The 20,169-nt window shown below is 51.4% G+C and overlaps 1 protein-coding gene and 2 pseudogenes across 33 annotated transcripts in view; all 3 read left to right on the top strand.

Annotated features, from left to right (window-relative positions):
* The window catches only part of LOC116820233 (protocadherin gamma-A4-like), a 393,116-nt gene that overhangs the window by 338,080 nt on the left and 34,867 nt on the right, over positions 1–20,169 (top strand). For 28 of the 33 annotated variants that reach the window (XM_075068013.1, XM_075068012.1, XM_075068021.1 and 25 more), the window contains exon 2: positions 18,494–18,552. In XM_075068013.1, the coding sequence (XP_074924114.1) occupies positions 18,494–18,552 (59 nt within the window). Of the gene's footprint in view, positions 1–3,388; positions 5,922–6,863; positions 7,095–13,605; positions 16,057–18,493; positions 18,553–20,169 lie in introns of those variants that run through there. The other 5 variants (XM_075068038.1, XM_075068041.1, XM_075068035.1 and 2 more) reach the window with 4 other exon arrangements.
* On the top strand, positions 72–771 carry LOC142047145 (protocadherin gamma-C4-like; annotated as a pseudogene).
* LOC142047144 (protocadherin gamma-C4-like) lies at positions 1,289–2,618 on the top strand (annotated as a pseudogene).

The raw sequence follows: 20,169 nt of genomic DNA, 5'->3' as shown, positions 1-20,169 counted from the left end.
ACCCGCAGCTAGAGCAGCTTGTGCATCCAGTAGCCAACGGTGGAAATGGGCGACGGAAGCCAGGGCAATAAATGCAAAAGACCAAGTCGTTTCTCCCTTTTTTTCTCTCTTGCCATTTGGATTTAATATCTGGGCAAATTCGATATTCTGTCCCAGAGGGATCCCAGTAGGGCGCCTTTGTGGGGAATGTAGCAGCAGATTAGATGCTAGATATTGATTCCTTGGTGGCTCGCATGCTGCAGGTCTCTGATGAGGCGAACAGGCAGCATTTTCGAGTGAATCTGGGAAGCGGTCCTCTTCTTATAAAGGATCCAATCGACCGGGAGGCGCTTTGTGGGCTGCGGTGTAGCTGCGTTATGCAGTTAAGAGTTCGTGATTGAAGTTCGCTTTGAAATGTACCGAGCAGAGGTGGAGATCGCAGAGTTAAGGACCATCCTCCCAGCTTTCTGAAAAGAGAACTGGGTTTAGGAATAGGGAGCCAGTGTCCCCGGGATAACGGATCCCGCAGGGGATCCTGACCTCGGCGGTAATTCTGTCATGGGCTGCAAAGCCCCAAGGGTCACTTTGCTCTGGAAGTGAAGTTGCGCTGCGATTGGAGTCTCGTGCCAGAGCTGCTGCTGGGAGGGGCTTTAGACAGAGAGAAATAAGTCGCTACCACTTGGTATCAACAGTTCTGGACGGGGCCGCCCGCCACACTCCAGGGTAGCAAAGCTCGGGGTCTCTGCTCTGGACGCCAGTGACCATGCGCCGCTCTCTGATCAATCTGCCTAAAGAGTCAGCCAGCTGAGACCTTGTGGTCCAACTCAGCGCCACGGACCCAGACAAGGGCACATCACCTGGTGGTAGTGTAGCCTAATTGATAATCCTGCAGCCTAGGATTTAAAGGAGCTGAGTTCTGTTTCCTACTTGGCTAGTGAGTGATCCTGGACAAGTTAATTCAGCTCTTTGTATCTCATTTGGGGGGAGGGATAGCTCAGTGGTTTGAGCATTGGCCTGCTAAACCCAGGGTTGTGAGTTCAGTCCTTGAGAGGGCCATTTAGAGATCTGGGGCAAAAGTCTGTCTGCGGTTTGGTCCTGCTTTGAGCAAGAGGTTGGACTAGATGACCTCCTGAGGTCCCTTCCAACCCTGCTATTCTATGATTCACTCCTTGGCCACGTTCGCCATGCACCTCAAAGCAGGGAGGACACACTGCTAGGCAGGCTGGATTCGGAAACTGGTAGGTGTTAGGAATTTGACATCAGAGCAAAAGATGGGGATTGCCTCCCCTGAAGTGGTCCTGCAGCGTTAATGCAGAATGTCAGTGATACCACCCCGGGGATCAGACTGACCCTAGTGCTGGGCTCCATCTCCGAGAGCCCCGAGATGGGGGCTGTGGCAGCGCTCAACAACGCTAAAGATCTGGATTACGGTGCATCACTGAGCACCTGCCCTTCAGACTGAGATCCCCCTTGAGAAACCAGTTCTCCTTGGTCACTGCAGCTCCCCTATCTAGTGAGGCGTGTTCCGGCAAACGCAATCACAGTCACTATGGCCTCCGAAAAAGCTTTGGCGAGAAACCTTTCCTCTGTGAACCACAATCTGCCCGCATTCCCGGAATCTGCCTCCGAGGTGCTTGTGAAGGAGAACGCGGCCCCAGCACCCTGAGGTTCCCTGCGTCAGCGTCTGACCCAGACTCAGGCCAGAACTCGCTCAGTTCTAACTCCCCGGTGTACACCCGGCCACAGGAAGCGCCCATCTGCTCGAACGTCTCCATCAACTCCCTGACCGCCAGCATCCACCCCCTCCGCTCCTTTGACCGCGAACAAACGCAAACTCTCCAACTCCAGGTGTAGGCCAGAGACCTGGGAGACCCGTCTCTGCGGCAGCGCCTCTCTTCGCCTCTCCCTTCTGGACTTTACTGACAACCCCGCCCTTTGATTTCCGCGGGTCAAGTAAGCAAACTCTTCCTCCTTCTGGCGACACCGCTCACCTGGTGATCAAGGTGATGGCTGGGGCTCAGATTCGGGCCCAAACGCCTGGCTTTCTTCTCAAGGGATCAGCGCCCCAAATCCTAGCCCGTTTGTGGTATCGCCTTACAGCGGGGAGATTAGAACCGCCCACGCAGTTCACGGAGAGATTTTGCCCCCAAATCTTATAATCCTTGACCCTTCTCTGTCAGCCTCGCTGACCCTTATGGTCTCCATAGAAGACAATTCTATTGACGCCTTCCCTGAATGTAAAGCATTTTCCACAGCCAAAGAGAACGAGTCCTACTGGACCCTGTGTCTGATTCTATCCTTGGCAGCGATCTCAGTCATCGCCTTTGCCTCCTTCCTTGTCGTGCTCCCCAGGTGCTGCAGAGACAGCGCTTGTGATTATAGCTGTTGGGGAGGGAGCTGCTCCTGTCTAGTCCAGTAGGCGGCGGGAGGAAGTCAGACACTCCAATGGAATTCTCCGCATACAACTTGGCGCTGAAGAACCTATTACATTTATTGACATAGGGGGAAATGCCCACATGCCCCAGACTCACTATTACGGATCCTTTGTTTCTTCAGCCTCCAGGAGCAACAGCTTCATGTTGTTGAAACCTTTCAATATGTCTCCAGCGTGGGACATTTCCAACCCAACCTGCCAGTAAACAGCCGTGAGCCCGACCAAAGAGGTTAGAAGCACTTTTGATCGCGGTGAGGGTGGCCGAACCCCTCAGCTGCAGAGAGAAATGATAGGAGTCCTGGGGCATATGGATCAGAGCGTGTGGATGAGCCTAGCTCCCAACCGAAGATTAAAGGAGAACAGTAAAAAACTATTATAACCCCGTCCCGTACCTTCCAGCTGCATCCTTTACAAGGGTTTACCAGAATACTCTGTGCGCGATTTTCACATAGCGTTTAAACGAACTAAGAATGGTCGCAAGTGAGTGGAATAACGTTTAATTTGGTAATAAATTATGTCACCCATATTAAGTGTTCGCTTGTTTATTTACCGGTTTGCACGAAATGTGCAATTCCCCAGATTGTGAATGGTAAATCTGGCCTCTGCAACAAACGGATACCCGTGACTAAGGTAAAACGCTCCGTGAGTGATTACTTACAGTTCAGTTCATCGGCTGCCGAGTGCAATTGTTGGCTGTTGGGAAATTGCTTCCTATCTCTCTTAGCCATGCTGGCCCTTTAAGCGTTCCCCATCACTGCCTGTAAGCTGAGCGTGGGTGATTTTCTTCCACGAATCAGATGTTGCCGTTGCAGTGGTGATCGAGTCTCCTCTGACTGACAGTGGGACTGTCCCACCCCTTCCTCCGGGCCAGACGAAGCGCTCCTTGTTGCTGCTCTGCCGGGAAACTAGGCAGGGACGCTGGCTCTGCGCCGCTCTGCTCCCCTGGGGGGTCTGAAACCCGCCGCCTGCCGCTGCTCTCACCCAGTGGCCTCGGCTGTGCCGGAGCGGAGAGAGCTCCGGAAAAGGCAGGGCGGGTTCCCCCGGTTTGGGCTGCACCATGGGCTCAGCGGTGGAGAGCAGGGGGTTCCTGCAGTGGCAAGTAGGCGCTTTGCTTCTGGTTTCCTTCCCGCTGCGGGGTGGGGGGCAGGCGGCACAGATCCGTTACTCCATCCCGGAGGAGCTGGCCCCGGGATCCTTTGTTGGGGATGTGGCTAGGGACCTGGGTCTGGATGCTGCCCGGGTGACCTCCCGACAGCTGCAGATCCTGCCCGGCTCGGCTCAAAGGCACTTCAGAGCAGAGGTGCAGAGCGGTGTCTTGGTGGTGGAGGAACGGATAGACCGAGAGCGGCTCTGCGGCTCTAGTCCGCGCTGTCTGCTGTACCTGGAGATCTTGCTGGCCAACCCGCTGACTTCCCACCGCGTGGAAGTGGAAGTTCTGGATGTGAACGACAACGCTCCGGCGTTCCTTACTAGCCTCACCCGCTTGGAGATTGCCGAGTCCGCAGCGCCAGGCGCGCGATTCCCTCTGGAGCCTGCAGAAGATTTGGACTTTGGAGCCAACTCCGTCAGTACCTACCGGCTGAGCCCTCCTGGATGTTTCACCTTGAGTGTCAAGAATCGTAAAGACGGCAGCAAACACCCCGAGCTGGTTCTGGAGAAGGCGCTAGACCGGGAGCAGCAGGAACAGCATCGGCTGGTGCTCACAGCACTGGATGGTGGGCTTCCTGCTAAATCCGGAACTGCTGAGATTGTCGTCTCAGTTATTGACGCCAACGACAACCCGCCCGTCTTTGATCAGCCCGTGTACAAAGTAACCCTGCTGGAAAATGCGCCGGAGGGGACTATGGTGATTAAATTAAATGCCACCGACCAGGACGAGGGGACGAATGGAGAGATCGCCTATTCCTTCAGCAGCCACACTCGCCAGAAAATCCGGCGGTTGTTCAGCCTTCAGGAAAGGAGCGGAGAGGTAAGAGTCCTGGGAAATGTGGACTATGAAGAGGGCACAGTATACGAGATCGATGTGAGGGCCAAAGACAAGGGCTCTCCCTCTATGGACGCCCATTGCAGCGTCTTGGTGGAGATAACGGATGTCAACGACAACGCCCCTAGCGTTAGGTTCACGTCGCTCTCAGCCACGGTTCCAGAGGACGCGCCAATGGGGACGGCGGTGGCTCTTCTCAGTGTAAGTGATGGAGACTCCAGGGAAAACGGAGAGGTTCAGCTGCAGCTCCCGGCAGACATCCCCTTCCAGATCCTACCGTCCTTCAGGAACCACTACTCCTGGGTCACCAGCGGCCCGCTGGATCGGGAGGAGGTCTCGGAGTATAAGGTTGTGATCACAGCTACAGATTCTGGATCGCCGCCACTTTCCAGCCAGAGCAGCCTCCTGATAAACATATCGGACCTGAACGATAACCCACCCCGCTTTTCCCAGCCTGCCTACCAAGCGGAGGTGCCAGAGAATAATGCTTTGGGCGTTCCCATTTGCTTCGTGTCCGCCTTTGATCCCGATCAGGGCAGGAACTCCCAGCTGTCTTACTCCATCGTGGATAGTACCGTGCAGGGGGTGCCCGTTTCCTCCTATGTCTATGTCAGCCCCGAGAACGGGACCATCTACAGCAGCTCCTCGTTCGATCATGAACAAATCAAACAGATAGTTGTGCAGATACAAGCCAGGGACCGCGGGTCACCGCCTCTCAGCACCAACGTGACTGTCTCCATCTTCATCCTAGACCGGAACGATAACGCTCCTCTGATTATCTATCCTGTGGCTCGGAAGGGGTTCCTGGCCCAGCAGTCCGTCCCTTTCTCTTCGCAGGCGGGACACTTCGTGACCAAAGTGACAGCTGTGGACCCAGATTCGGGGCGGAACGCATGGCTCTCCTACAAACTGCAGCAAGCTACAGACCTAAGCCTCTTCAAAGTCTCCCCATACACCGGGGAGATTAGAACTACCCGAGCTCTCCTTGAACAAGACTTCCCCACGCAGAAGATTGTCCTTGTAGTTGAAGACGGTGGGGAGCCGCCCATGTCTACCACAACCACTGTGATCATGAACATAGAGCAGGACCCTGACCCGAGCTCAGCAGACTTCAGGAGATCTAACCTGGAACAGGATGGCCTTCCCCACCTGACAGTGTACCTCATAATTGCTCTGGCAGCAATCTCAGCCCTCTCTGCTATGACTTGCGCATTTTTAGCCGTGCAGAGCCTTAGAAATGCAAGAGCCAGAAACTCGGATGCAGTTTGGACTACTTATCTAAAGGGAGGAAATACCCTGCAGGCAGGGAGACATTTTGATAGAGGTCTTCAGAGCGTGGAGGAGAAACTGGAGTTCCCCACTGCCTTTGGGGGAGATTTTCTTTCTCGATGTTCTCTCCAAAAGCCCGATCAGACTCCGTTATCAGAGGGGAGCAATCTCCTGTTTGCAAAACCCGTTAGTCAACCGGACATGAACAGCGCAGACACTCTTCTGGCCAGCAATAACCTCAGCGATCCCAGTGAGGTGAGAAATGAGAGACAATTACATATTTGGTGTTTGAGTAAACGTCTTCTTGTGATGTCCTTAGCATGTTGGTTAATTGCTGTTATTTCAGATGACTTGTGATTTGGAAAACATCTATTTACTCTTTGGTTTTAAGTGGTTTGGAGTCCCTGGTGAAGAAGGCGAGGTATTTCTCTCAGCCTGCATAGAAGTAATAACTGTACTGTTGTCCTTGTACAGCAGCTTTAAAAAAACGTGCACAATGGATTGTGTCTCTGGAAATCCGCCTGGGTTTCTTTAAAACACACGGCAAGGCCTCAAAATAGTGTGAACATTTTACTCTCTTGGGGGGTAAATTATCGCAGTAGTGTTGGGAAACCCTGACAGATTTCCAGATCTTGTGCTGAAAGGTGGCAGTTGCAAGGTGTTTAGAAAGTGCTCCGGTCTATCTGGTTACCCTGAGGTTTCAAAATGATATTGGGGATATTTCGCCAAACCAGTTTGATGTGGAGCGTTCATCGGGTTTAACAAATACTTTTTCATAGGGTGTGAAATCACTCTATACACAGACCAGGGTTCTGCATTCATCACAACTGAGGATTTGTCCTTTGTTGCGATGTGAAGTCTGAAGTCACGATTGTGGTTGCCAAAGCAAAATAATGAGAATTTGTACCTTGTATTCTTCCACGACGTGCTGTTTCCTTGAGAACAAAAATCTGAGCTGCTAAATTTAGCTGCCAAAACCACTGACTAACGCTTGTGAAATGTACTTCTGGGGGAGTTAGTCCTCCTGACGCGGGCTTGCGGCGCTCCTCTCTGTAGCTTTAAGTGTTTAGGAGGCGTTGTCATTGGCCGAGAGCGGATGGAACTCTCATCCAATGAGGTGCTGATCTAGGCTGTAGAGATCTGCTCTTCCTCTCTGTGCCTTCCCCGTTTTCCTCCGGCGCTGTAGCTATGATTCAGCTCCCCTCCCCCATCCCACCCCCTCCACTCAGTGACTAACAATCGCTGCTGCAGCTAGGCAAACCCGGGCGCCGTTCTATCAGCTGTGGAGGGGAATACCGGGGATTTTAGAAGCTCGTATCCAGACCCCCGTGCCTCCTGTGTGCCGGGACAGGACAAAAACTCTTTCTAAAAGAGGATAGCTCAGAAATGGAGCTCAGAAGCCCGGGGCAACCCGCTTGGAAATGGCAAGTACTGAGTTTGCTTTCCCTGTGCTGCTGGGGCTGCGTCTCTGGGCAGATTCGCTATTCAGTGGTGGAGGAGTCGGAGCTGGGAACAGTGGTGGGGAATGTGGCTCAAGATCTAGGCTTAAAGGTGGCGGATCTTTCGGGTCGCAGGCTGCGCTTGGGTTCAGAGGAGAGCAGACGGTACTTTGCGGTGAGCCTGGCCAACGGCGCTCTGCTGGTGAATGAAAAGATAGACAGAGAGAGCCTGTGCGGAGCCAGCGCGGGGTGTGTGCTGCCGGTGCAGGTCGTTATAGAAACCCCCCTGGAGCTTTTCCGCCTGGAGGTTGAGATTCTGGACCTGAATGACAATTCGCCCAGCTTTCCCATTGCCCAGCGCACAGTTAGGATAGCGGAGTCAGCCACCGTGGCTGCGCGCTTCCCTCTGGAGAGTGCCCAGGACCCGGATGTGGGGACCAACACTGTCAGCTCCTACCGGCTCAGCCCCAGCCCGCACTTCTCACTGAATGTGAAGAAGCTTAAGGACGGCAAACTCTTCCCGGAGCTGGTGCTAGAGCAAGCCCTGGACCGAGAGGAGCAGCGAGAACACCAGCTGGTACTGACCGCCATTGACGGGGGAAATCCGGCCAGGTCAGGCACTGCGCAGATAACCGTGGTTGTTGTGGATATCAACGACAATGCACCTGTGTTCGACCAGTCTGTCTACAAGGTCAGCGTGCCGGAAAACACCCCTGCGGGCACTCTGCTTATTCAGCTCAATGCTACTGACCCTGACGAGGGCCCCAGCGGAGAAGTACAGTACTCCTTTGCAGTCCACACTTCCGACTCCGTCCGGAAGTTGTTTTATTTGGATCCCCCCACTGGCGCCATCCGCATTCAGGGAGTTGTGGATTTCGAAGAAGCGGGTTTCTATGAAATCCACGTAGGAGCCCGAGACGGGGGCGTGCCGGAAATGGAAGGTCACTGCGTTCTCCAGGTGGAAATAGAAGACGTCAATGACAATTCCCCAGAGGTCCAGCTGACCTCCTTGGTAAACCCAGTGCCAGAAAACACCCCCTTGGAGACCGTAGTGGGGCTTTTCAGTGTGCGAGACCGAGACTCGGGTGCCAATGGGGAAGTGAGTTTAGGAATAGCACCAAATTTGCCATTCAAAATTAAATCCTTCGAAAACCACTATGCGCTGATCACCCGGGAGAAGCTGGACAGAGAATCCGTCTCTCAATACACCATTGAGCTGACTGCCAGAGACGCAGGATCCCCCTCTCTGATCACCGAGACCACAATACTTCTGAACATTTCGGATGTCAATGACAACCCCCCTCGCTTTTCTCAGACTTCTTACAACGCCTTCCTGAGGGAGAACAACCCCCCGGGCTCCTTGCTCTGCACCGTGTCTGCTTCCGATCCCGACGAGGGAGAAAATTCCCGCCTCACTTACTCTATAGCGGGAAGTGAGATCCAGGATGCGCCTGCCTCTTCCTTCGTTCACATTAACCCCGACAATGGCAATGTTTACGCGCAGCGCACTTTTGACTTTGAGTTGCTTCAGGTGCTGCAAATCCCCGTGGCTGTGCAGGACTCGGGGTCTCCTCCTCACGGCTCCAATGTTACCGTCTACGTCTTTATTCTGGATCAGAACGATAACGCCCCGGTCGTTTTGCAGCCGGTGACTGGCAGCCAGGTCGCAGCGCCCCACAGGATACCCCAGTCTGTTCCCGTTGGCTACATGGTCACCAAAGTCACAGCAGTGGATGCAGATTCTGGACATAACGCCTGGCTCTCCTATTCGCTGCTACCACAGTCAACAGACCCCTCCTTGTTCCGAGTGGCTCCTTACACAGGAGAAATCCGGACCACCCGGGGCTTCCAAGAGACAGACCTGGCCGCGCAGAAAATCGTCGTGCTAGTCAAGGACAACGGGGACCCAGCTTTGTCCTGCACAGTCACCATTATGGTTTCCTTAGAAGACAAGGCGTCGGAGGAAAACTCCAAATCTCGCGATTTCCTTACAAGCCCCAAAGATAAGCCCGACCGGACTCTCTATTTAATTATTGCGCTGGTGGCAGTTAGCATGGTGTCTCTTGTTACTTTCATCGTATTCTCTGCAAAGTGCCTCAGAAAAAGAGACGGACACTCCTGTTGCTGCCTGAGCAACTCACCCTCTAGGGACATTTTCAAACACTCCAGCCCAAAGCTTCAGCTGAACACGGACGGCACGTTGAAATACATGGAGGTGACACTCAGGCCCACAGACTCTCAGAGTCAGTGTTATAGGACCTGCTTTTCTCCAGGCTCAGACAGAAGTGACTTCACCTTTATGAGACCTATGAGTTGTCCCCCACCCAGTGCCCTTGCGATGGAAATTGACACTTTCTTATCTGGTACGGATACATCGAATGAATCCGGTCAGGTGAGATGGCACTTTTGCCCTTCATTTCTCACAAATGACACGGGTGTCTTGAAGCGTGTTTCCTATATGACCAAGAACAGATCAGCACATGGGATTTGTGTCTAGGGATGAACTGTGAAAATGTGTTATGAAGTGCGCTCAGGCACCAAGGGTTTCTTTTATTTGGTTTATGTAAAGTAACGCTCCAGATGTTGTGTGTAAGGCAGGTATTCCAGCCACACTCGTGCTCACACAATGAACTGTTCATTAGTTTGTGAGTCAGAAAATCAGGGATTTAGTTCACTGGACTGTGCCTTAAACAATGACAAATTTATAACATGGTTGTGACAGGACGTGTGCAAGCAATTAATTAAATGAGATTAATCTGGAAGCTCTAATGAGGGAAAGGAGGGGAAAAGAGAGGGACGGACATTGATTATTTGTTCTCATTTAACTAACTTTCAGTTCCAAATGAGACCGTCTGAACCTAATTTAAAGGGTTTCAGTTCATGCAAAGTGTCAGTGTGTGTTTTCAAGAAAATGCTTCTGTTTTGCAAACAGGTAATTCGGATCACGCTTCTGCAAGCCTTGCTGCTGACACTCATGCTTAAATCACAAAAAGTTCGCTTTGTTCATCATTGTTTGCGGTTTGTCTCTAGGTTAAAAACTGCAGGTTCCACGGACCTTTGTTATGCAGCAGCAACTTCCGCCCATGGATTGGTGCTTGTGTTGCCGTCCCGGGAAGGAAGCTAGTGATTGGATAAACGGGAAGACACTCTTAGCCAATGAATAAGAGGCTAATACTGGCGATCAGCGCGTACCAATCCCCTTTCCCGCCGGAGCCCTATCTGCTTCTCTCGATAGGTGCCCAAAACAGTGTATGAGAGATAAACAGTGAGAGCAGACCCCTTTCTCTCTGATACTTTATTACAGACCCACAGTTCATCGCCCAGCAGTTTAAGCAGACACGCTTTCTTTGCTGTGCATAGCTTCTCGCTGTGGATTTAGAAAGATGCTAAGAGCAGGAAAGTCTGCCTGGTCCCTGGGACTCCTACTTTTCTTTTCTCTCTGTTTGTTTTTGCATAACTCTTCCGCCCAGATCCGTTACTCTATCCCAGAGGAACTGACTCGAGGTACCTTTGTGGGAAATATTGCTAAGGATCTAGGGACAGATGTGGCAAAACTCGCGGCTGCTAATCTGCAGGTTCTTTCTGATTCTGATTCCCAATATTTCTCTGTGAATGTGAACACTGGGATTATAGTGGTCAATGACAGAATCGACAGAGAGTGGCTCTGCGGGCAGAACTCGCGGTGCTTCTTGCATCTCAAACTCGCTATCGAAAATCCAGCGGAGTTCTACCGCACTGAAGTGGAAATATTGGATATAAATGATAATCCTCCTGAATTCCCGAGCAGCGAGATCGCTTTACAGATCTATGAACTGGCCTCTCTGGGCGCCCGCTTTCCTATCCATCAGGCGCAGGACCCGGACGTGGGCTCTAATGCTTTGCAGACCTACCACCTCAGCGCCAATGAGAATTTCAATCTCAACGTGAAGGCACGTACAGATGGCAGCAAATTCCCGGAGCTGGTGCTGGAAAGAGCGCTGGACAGGGAGCACAGACCTGTCCACCATTTGGTCCTGACAGCTGAAGAGGGCGGCTTTCCCCCCAGGTCTAGCAAAACACGAATTGCTGTCCGGGTTCTAGATGCCAGTGATAACCATCCAGTGTTCGATAAACCCTCCTATCAAGCTCGTTTGGTGGAAAACTCTCCCTCGGGCACGCTAGTCATTAAACTGAATGCCACAGACGTGGATGAAGGGCCTAACGGAGACGTACGCTATTCCCTGGGCAGCCACAACTCGGAAGCCTTGCGAAGGATATTGACAATAGACAATCAGACGGGAGAAATCCGAGTTCAGGGGAATCTAGATTTCGAAGACGCGTCTGTCTACGAGATTGAAGTTGAGGCCAAGGATATGGGCTCTCCCACAATGGAGGAGCATTGTAGCGTCACTGTAGAGATCACGGATGTAAATGACAATCCCCCAGAGGTGGTCCTCACCTCCTTCTCTAGCTCCCTGAGTGAAGATGCCCCTCCCGGGACTGTGGTCGCTGTGATACACGTGAAAGACAGAGACTCCGGGGAGCATGGGAGAGTCCAGTGCCATCTACCCAGAAGCCTTCCCTTCAAACTTCGGAAAGACTTTGAGCACCAGTATTCCCTGCTCACCAGCCAAGGGCTGGACCGCGAGAGCGTCTCCCAGTACAATGTCACCATCTCCGCCTCTGACCTGGGAAGCCCCCCTCTCTCGCGACACACAATTCTCTCCATCACGCTTGCAGACATCAATGACAACACGCCACAGTTCGAGAGAACTTCTTATGAAGTCATCGTGAAAGAGAACAACCCGGTGGGGGAAATACTGGTCACGGTATCCGCAACCGATCCAGATTTGGACCAGAACTCGCGCCTTTCCTATTCTGTTCTGAGCAGCCCAGGGAAAGGTCCCGCTGCGGATCCTTCCGCATACATCTCCATAAACCCAACAAGTGGGCAGGTTTTGGCGAAGCTGCCTTTTGATTACGAGCAAACCACTTATTTCCAGTTCCAGGTGGAAGCCTCGGATGGCGGCTCTCCCGCTCTCAGCAGCAGGACAGTGGTCCACGTCTTCGTCACAGACCAAAATGACAACGCCCCAGGGATCCAGTTCCCTTTGACCGGGAAGGACTCAGTAGTCCAGTTCAGGATTCCCCGCTCTACCAGGCCCCAGGCCTTAATAACGAAGATCATAGCAGTGGACCTAGACTCCGGACGAAATGCATGGCTCGCCTACCATTTAATGCAGGCAACCGATCCTAGTCTCTTCGGGGTGGCCCTGCGCTCCGGAGAAATCCGGACCACTCGAGCCCTCCAGGAGCAGGATGCTGCCACGCAGGAACTCTTCTTGGTAGTCAAAGACTCAGGCGAGCCGCCCATGTCCACCTCCGTCACCGTGTTGGTGTTGCTGGAGGAGAATGCCCCCGAAGCCTTCCTGGGGTTAAAGGCTCAGGCGGCGGAAAGTGAGAGCGTCCCCAGGTTAACACTGTATTTAATCATTTCATTAGTAATAATCTCAGTGTTGTCATTGGCTGCTTTGGTGGGGCTGGGTGTCCGGTGTGTCAGGGGAGACGCACGTGGTGCGGTTGGCTGCTGTGTGAAAGCGGCCACGCTCCGGGTGCCCCCAAATCCGTTGCTCGGACACGTACAGTACCAGCCCAGCCTGGGGGACGCCACGATCGACATGCAGGTGACTGCCACGGCCCCCCCTGCCCGGGGGCATAGATCCTGCTTCTCTTCAGTCTCGGACATCAGCGAGTTCATGTTCATGAAACCCTCTGTGAGCCTCGGAAACAGCTCGGGCAACAGCCCGCCTGATCGCAGCTTCTCCACTGAGGTGAGCTCCCTGAATGTGCCAATGCAGTGTCCCCAGCTGCCCCCGCCGTGTGACCTGCAGCGTATCTGGCCGGGTCGGTGTGTTACAAAGGCACCAGACGTGCTATAGGACAGCGCTAAACCTCTCGTGCCGGGCCAGGGGAGAGGACACGGCCACTCTCTGTACCGCGTCTGCCCCCGCCGCCCCCGCCCCCCAGGTTCTGTGTTAAGTCACAGCTCTCCCTGAGCGCTCTGCTCAGCACCTGCCCTTCGCATTGGCCACCCCGCCGGAGCTGAACGCACCCCGGGGTTAGGGTGTCCTTTGCCGGTGACTCGCTGCCAGCGTCCCGGAGGTGCAGAGCGGGGAGGGTGTGGCGGGGCTGCGTGTGTGAAGCGCAGGCTGGGTGAGTTTTGGGGAAGGGGCACTGCTGTCGGGAGGAGGGATAGTCACTTGTCAGCATCCAGCGCCTGCCGACTTTCTGCGACGCTCTTTGCCGGCGAACTGAGCGTTTGAGATCAGCCCCCCTCCAGCTCCTCCGGCTGCAGCTCCCCCCGCGTCTCCTTTCCCCTCCCCCGCCGCTACGCCCTGCCAGGCAGCCGGGAGCACCCGAGAAGCGGACTTTGGGGACACTGGAACCGGCTGCGCGAGTTCCTGGGAGGCAGCGAGCGGGACGGGAGCTGGGGAGGCGGCGCCGAGTGGCTTCGGATACACACAGCTGAGCGCGGCATGGCCGGGAGACCGAGTTTGCGCTGGCAGCTCCTGCTGCTTGGTGCTTTCCTCTCTCTGCTGGACCCGGCTCGCGCACAGACTCGCTACTCAGTGCCCGAAGGCCTCGAGCCCGGCTCCTTTGTGGGGAACATTGCCAAGGATCTGGGTGTGGACGTGCGGAGCCTCTCGGCCCGCAGCCTGCGGCTGGTCAGCGAGGGCGGCCGCCAGCACTTCCAGGTGAACCTGGCCGACGGAGTCCTGCTTGTGAATGAGAAACTAGACCGGGAAGCACTGTGCGGTCGGAGCTCCACGTGCTCCCTGCAGCTCCAGCTGGTGCTGGAGAGCCCGCTACAGCTGCACCGGGTGGAGGTGGAAATCCTAGATGTCAATGACAACGCGCCGCAGTTCCCGAAGAAGGAAGTTTCTTTAGAGATCACCGAGGTAGCAAACCCAGGGACTCGCTTACCCCTGGAGGTAGCAGAAGACCCAGATATGGGCTCCAACTCCATCTCCACCTATGAACTCAGCGCCAGTGACCATTTTGCCCTGAGCATAAATGTAAGAGGAGATGGTGTGAAAATGCCTGAAATAGTGCTGGAGAAAGCCTTGGATAGAGAGAAAGTGGCAGCCCATCACTTAACCCTAACAGCTCTCGATGGTGGGAACCCGGTGAGATCAGGCACTGCCAGGATCACAGTTCATGTCCTGGATGCCAATGACAACCCCCCTGCGTGTGATCCGCCAATTTCCAAAGTGTTTCTGGAAGAAAATGTCCTGTCAGGGACGCTGGTTACACAGCTGAACGTCACTGACTTGGATGAAGGCCTGAATGGACAGGTTGAATATTCATTCAAAACCAGCAATAATGCCCCCGATACATTCCTCAGGCTGTTTAGCCTGGACCCCCAGACAGGGCAGATCACAACCAAAGCCCCGCTGGATTACGAGAACTCCAGCGCTTATGAGATCACCATTCGAGCCAGAGACAAGGGCTCTCCCGCAATGGAGGGGCATTGCAGCCTCCGGGTGGAACTGGTGGACGTGAACGATAACAGCCCGGACATTGTGCTGACTTCCCTGTCCAGCCCCGTGCAGGAAGATGCACCCCCAGGGACTGTGATAGCGCTAATTGGTGCAAAGGACAGTGACTCTGGGGAAAACGGACACGTCCACCTGCAGATAAGCAATGATCTTCCTTTTAAACTGGTGAGCTCCTTCAAAGGGCATTACTCACTGGTCACTGCTGGGCCTCTGGATCGAGAGAAGGCTGCTGGATACAACATCACTGTTACAGCCACAGATGCTGGGTCCCCTCGAAGGTCCACTGAGCAAACCATTTTCCTGCAGATCTCCGATGTGAATGATAATGTGCCCAGATTTTCCAGCCCCTCCTACACGGCCCACATTCAGGAGAACACCCTTCCTGGGGCCTCCGTGTTCTCTGTATCCGCCTCTGACCCTGATGTGGGCACCAATTCCAAGCTTTCCTACTCCATTCTGGACACTGGCACGCAGGATGTGCCCATCTCAACCTACTTCCACATCAACCCAGAGAATGGCACCATCTACGCCTTACGGGCTCTTGACTATGAGCAGGACAAAGTGTTCCAGGTGCCCGTGGAGGTGCAGGACGCTGGGTCCCCTGCCCTGAGTAGCACCGCCATGCTCCACCTGTTTGTCCTGGATCAGAACGACAACGCACCTACCATTGTGTACCCACCTGTCCCCAGGGGCTCCGCCTTCCAACAGACAGTCCCCTCCTCAGCAGAACCCGGCTACTTAGTCGCCAAGATTGTGGCGGTGGATGCTGACAGCGGCCACAATGCCTGGCTCTCCTACCAGCTCCAGGAGACCAGTGAGCCGTGTCCCTTCCGGGTGGAACTCCGCTCCGGAGAGATCCGAATAACTGAGGCACTTAGGGAGTCAGAAGCGCCCCACAGGCTAGTGGTCCAGGTGAGGGACAATGGGATTCCCTCCCTGTCCGCCTCAGTGGCTCTAGTAATCTCCCCCGAGGAGAATGCAGTACAAGACTTTGCCAAGGCCTTGGACCTTCCCAAATTGCCTTCCAGAGCATCCAGCGTCACTCTCTACCTCATCATCTCCCTGGTAGCCATTTCCCTGGTGTCATGCGTGATGCTGGCTGTCCTTGGCACCAGGTGCCTCAAATCAGTCTCCACAGCTGCAGGCTGGCCCCTCTCACACTGTTGTAGGAGGACAGGCCGCAAGTCCACATCCAACTTCCCTGGGCAGTTGAATCCGGACGGTTTCATCAAGTATTTGGATGTGGGTGGAGCAGGGCTGGTGTCCCAGGCACAACAGTACAAGTCTTGTTTCTCTCCAATGTCTGATCAAGGAGATTTCCTCTTCATAAGACCTTTCAGCCATTCCACTACCGGGGAGAGCATGGCTGCCTTTGATCAGGTGGCCAGTGCTTTAGTGAGTCCCTGTGACGGGGTAAGCTATGTGTGTGTCCTACTGTCCTTTCAGAGTCACTGTTCATAAATATCCACTCTTCCCCTTCAGGACTTTCAATCCACTTTGGCCTCCTGAGGAAAGTGCATTACCTCCACCTGTCCAGCAAGAGATAGGGGAAAAAGTCAGGGCTCTGCATAATGGAGGTGGGATGCCTGGGTGGGAATAGCATCTAACATTTCAGGATCAGAGCCCTAAATTGAGAGTGACTGGCCCAGGTAACTGCAGCTTCTCCTTAAACCATTCCTTGATTACATACTCTAAGTTTTGTAAGTGACACGTTGCATTGTTATATGTAGTGTTACTATAGCTGTGTTGGTCCCAGGATATTAGCGAGCCAAAGTGGATAAGGTCATATCTTTTATTGGACCAACTTATTATGTTGGACAGAGAGGCAAGCTTTCCAGCTTTTCTTCAAGTTAAATTTGAAGTTTTTTGTATTTAGCTCTTACTGCTTTATTCTGTGTGTGAAGCTGGACTTGGAACTGAGTAGTTTGCTAAACAAAGTTTATCTGTTTTGATCTTTTTGTATTTTGTAGGTGTGTGGCAGAAACTTTTCACTTGGTGACGTATTGTACTACATGCTCATCACGTCATGATGACAACTCCGGCCAAAATTTTCAAACTTGGAAGCATAAATATGTAGCCCGAGGCCTTGGCTACACTAGTGCTTCACATCGCTGCAACTTTCTCGCTCAGGGGTGTGAAACAAACACACCCCTGAGCGCAGTAAGTTACAGCGCTGCAAAGCACCAGTGTAAACAGTGCCCCAGCCGCGCTCCCAGCGCTGCAAGCTAATCCCCATGGGGAGGTGGAGTACCTGCAGCGCTGGGAGAGCTCTCTCCCAGCGCTGGCGCTGCGACCACACTCGCAATTCAAAGCGCTGCCGTGAGAGCACTCCCACGGCAGCGCTTTGGAGTTTCAAGTGTAGCCAAGCCCCCAGTTTTAGAGATGCTTGACACCTGCAGCTCCCACTGAACTCAGTAAGATCAGAGGGTGCTCAGGACAGTTGAAAATAAGGCGATTTTTATTTAGATGCCTAGACGTGGCTATAAATGCCTAAATTTAGGCATCCAGGTTTGATCATTTTGGGATCCAGCTCTAAAATTATTTTTGTCAGTAACTGTATGTCCTAAAATTGAAAGTGACAATTACAGTAACATTTCAGAAAATAAATAGAGACGGCATCATTTACAAAATGTGTGTCTATTTATGTATTGTTGTGTGTGTGTAAATATTTTTTTTTAAAAGTCAAAGATAGATACTTTTTAATTTGCATAAATACAGCTTGGATGACAAAGAGACTCCTTTGTGGGGAAGTCAGTAGTTATTCTGAGGCTTTTCTTTACCATAATCATGAAAGCTATAGGTAAATTAGTAATATCACAACTTCTGCCAAATAAAAACTAGGTCAGCTGTATCTATCTTCCATTTTCCTTAGTAAACTCCTGTTCTGCTTTATAAAGCCTAAACTGCTCATTCCAAAGATAACCCAGGGGACATCTTTACAGTGCTAAAGGCAGCATGGTATTACTGCAGAGTTAATTAAGAAGATAGCTAGAAGTCTGTGGTTTTTGGAAGTACTTGTATTTCAGACAGAAAACAGTTCTCCCTTTTAACTCTCCTTATAAAGACTTAATACATAGAGCTGTTTCATATATTCCTTTATTTACAAACTGCCCCTTCTCTGATAGTAAAACTGAGTGGAAAGTGATACAGGGCCCACTAATCAAGTTCCATGGTAGTCTGTTATGTCTATAGTCTGTTGTGTCTCCTAAACAAATAATATATTTTGTTGTGGGAAGTGAATTCTTTTCTACATAGACAGAAAAATACTGTAATGCACAAAGGACACAGTATCCAGGAAAACATTAATTAAAATATAGAATGTGAAATCAAGACACTGTGGAAGCATTTTTAGAAAGGGAGAAAGGACAAATTAGGAAGTTCTGGTATCATTCCAGCTTCTGGCATTATAACACATCTTTCTCAGTATCAATTAACTCTGTTTCTCCCTCAGCTAATTATTTCTGGTACTATAGAGTTCTTCAGATTAAACTGATGCCCTTATCAGTCCATAGCATGCTTCATTTCTTTCACAGCTTGGTTTCCTGAGCTTATTCTGGAAGATTATTCACTGAATTGTTTTGTCATGCTTTTTAGCAATTGTCTTGATTCAGGAATATTCAAGAGGGAGGGGGATCTGGTTGTTTTGTGTCTTTGTTTGTTTGTTTTACCTGGAGAGAGAGGGATATTTCTGGTTACTCCACTGAATTTTAAAATTATTCTCTTTCATCTACATTTTTAGCTTCTCCTAAGCATGGATGGATTTCCAGGCTGCAATAATCCTGGATCAATTTGCTTTGATTTCCAAAGGCAAGAATAGAGGCATTAAATTACTTTTCTGTTTCCCTTGCAGCAAGCTCAGCCTAACCCGGACTGGCGTTTCTCTCAGGCCCAGAGACCTGGAACCAGTGGGTGAGTGAGTCACTTTCTGTTCCTCTGCACACATGCTGGCTTTTCTTATTTTTCTTGTTGATTTCATGATTTCACTGCTGGGGGAAGGTGCCAGATTGGTGGCTCTGGAGATGGAGCTTCTCTGCTTATATACAGAATAGATTTAGCCTAGGAAGCAGGGCAAACTTCCTCCCCCCCCACCCCCCGACTCACCTGCATCCCCACCCTGCCTCTGCAGCTCATGCTTGACCTGGAGGGGAACACTCCTGGCCAGAGAGGGGAGTTTAATCTTGTGGGCAATTTAGTCCTTGGCCTCTCTGCTGAGACACGCAAAAAGGGGTCATATTAGTACCAATTCTGCTGGTGTTCTTTGCAGTGTCGTCTGTTTAGCTCCCTATACCTGGCTACTGGGAACTGGAATGAGGCCGTGTCTGCACACAAACTTGCATTGAACTAACTCAATGGATTTGAATTCATACCATTTGTTTCTCAGTGCAAGCCTGCAGATGTGGACACTCCTATTTTGGAATAAGAGTACCGTAGTTTGCTTTTGCTTAAATCAGTAAAATATGGCTCAAGTTAAATCAGAATCAGACACGTTTATTCTAAAATAAAAGTGTTTACACAGAGATTTTCACTTGGTGTTTTAATGATTTCAGTGCAAGTCTGGAATCACTGAAACCTTCAACACATTTTACATTGGTGTCAGATTTTGATTACTGTCAATCTGGCTGGAATTAAACTGCTGATTTGTAGGTAAAAGTCTCCATATCATTGTAGCAATCCCCAGAGTTTTCAACTCTCCCTAGCATGCTATTTGTTGTTGTTAGTAGTAGGTACGAGTATTATTTTCAAAATTTGGCATATGAGTCTCCCCAGGTGCTAGCAAATCAGACAGGTACTAGGTAGGATTGGGGAAGCTGAGGGACTTCTGTGGATTCCCTGTTGATCAGGGAAACTGAGGCTGAGGAGAGAGCCTATCAGAGACCATGGAATATATGGTCCTTTTGGTCCTCCACTCTCAGCACACATCCAACCTGGTTGCCCCCTCCCACCTCCAAATGGATTGCCCTCTGAGCTACCTCCAGCCCTCCTCACATATGCCTGTGGATTTCATGCACAGGCACACACACATTATAGGCTAAGCAGCTGTAGCCATCTTACATTTAAACGGTAGGCTCTTTGAGGTGGGGACCAGCTTTCTGTGTTTGTACAGTACTTGTACACAATGGGCTCCTGAAATATGCCTAGCAAAGTGTCCATGTGGCCATCTGAAATATGAGAGAGTCAAGTCATAGGTGAATAGGAGTGTGCAGTGAGGGCTGCTTTCTGGGAACAGAGCCAGGTGGGATCATTCATGAAATCATGTTATAGAGTCAACCCTGTCACTAAGTAATGTGGCTTGGAATTTATGAGATTAATCTGGTTACTCAGAATTAATCAAGAGACTAGTTTGGTTAATTTAATATGATTTATTTTAGGATTTATTAAAAATGCATCAATCATAATCTCTAGGCACATGTCAATTAATATAAAACACCAACTAACTGCAAACACAATTTATATTAAAAAAAAATCAAATCAAGCTCCCCCTTCCCCATCCCAAATAACTTGGATTGGAGTTTACAATGTTTAAAT

The sequence above is a fragment of the Chelonoidis abingdonii genome, chromosome 7 (assembly GCF_003597395.2).
Source record: "Chelonoidis abingdonii isolate Lonesome George chromosome 7, CheloAbing_2.0, whole genome shotgun sequence".
Taxonomy (NCBI): domain Eukaryota; kingdom Metazoa; phylum Chordata; order Testudines; family Testudinidae; genus Chelonoidis; species Chelonoidis abingdonii.
Note: the sequence above shows the minus strand (reverse complement) of the source record. Positions and strands in the feature narration are given on the sequence as shown.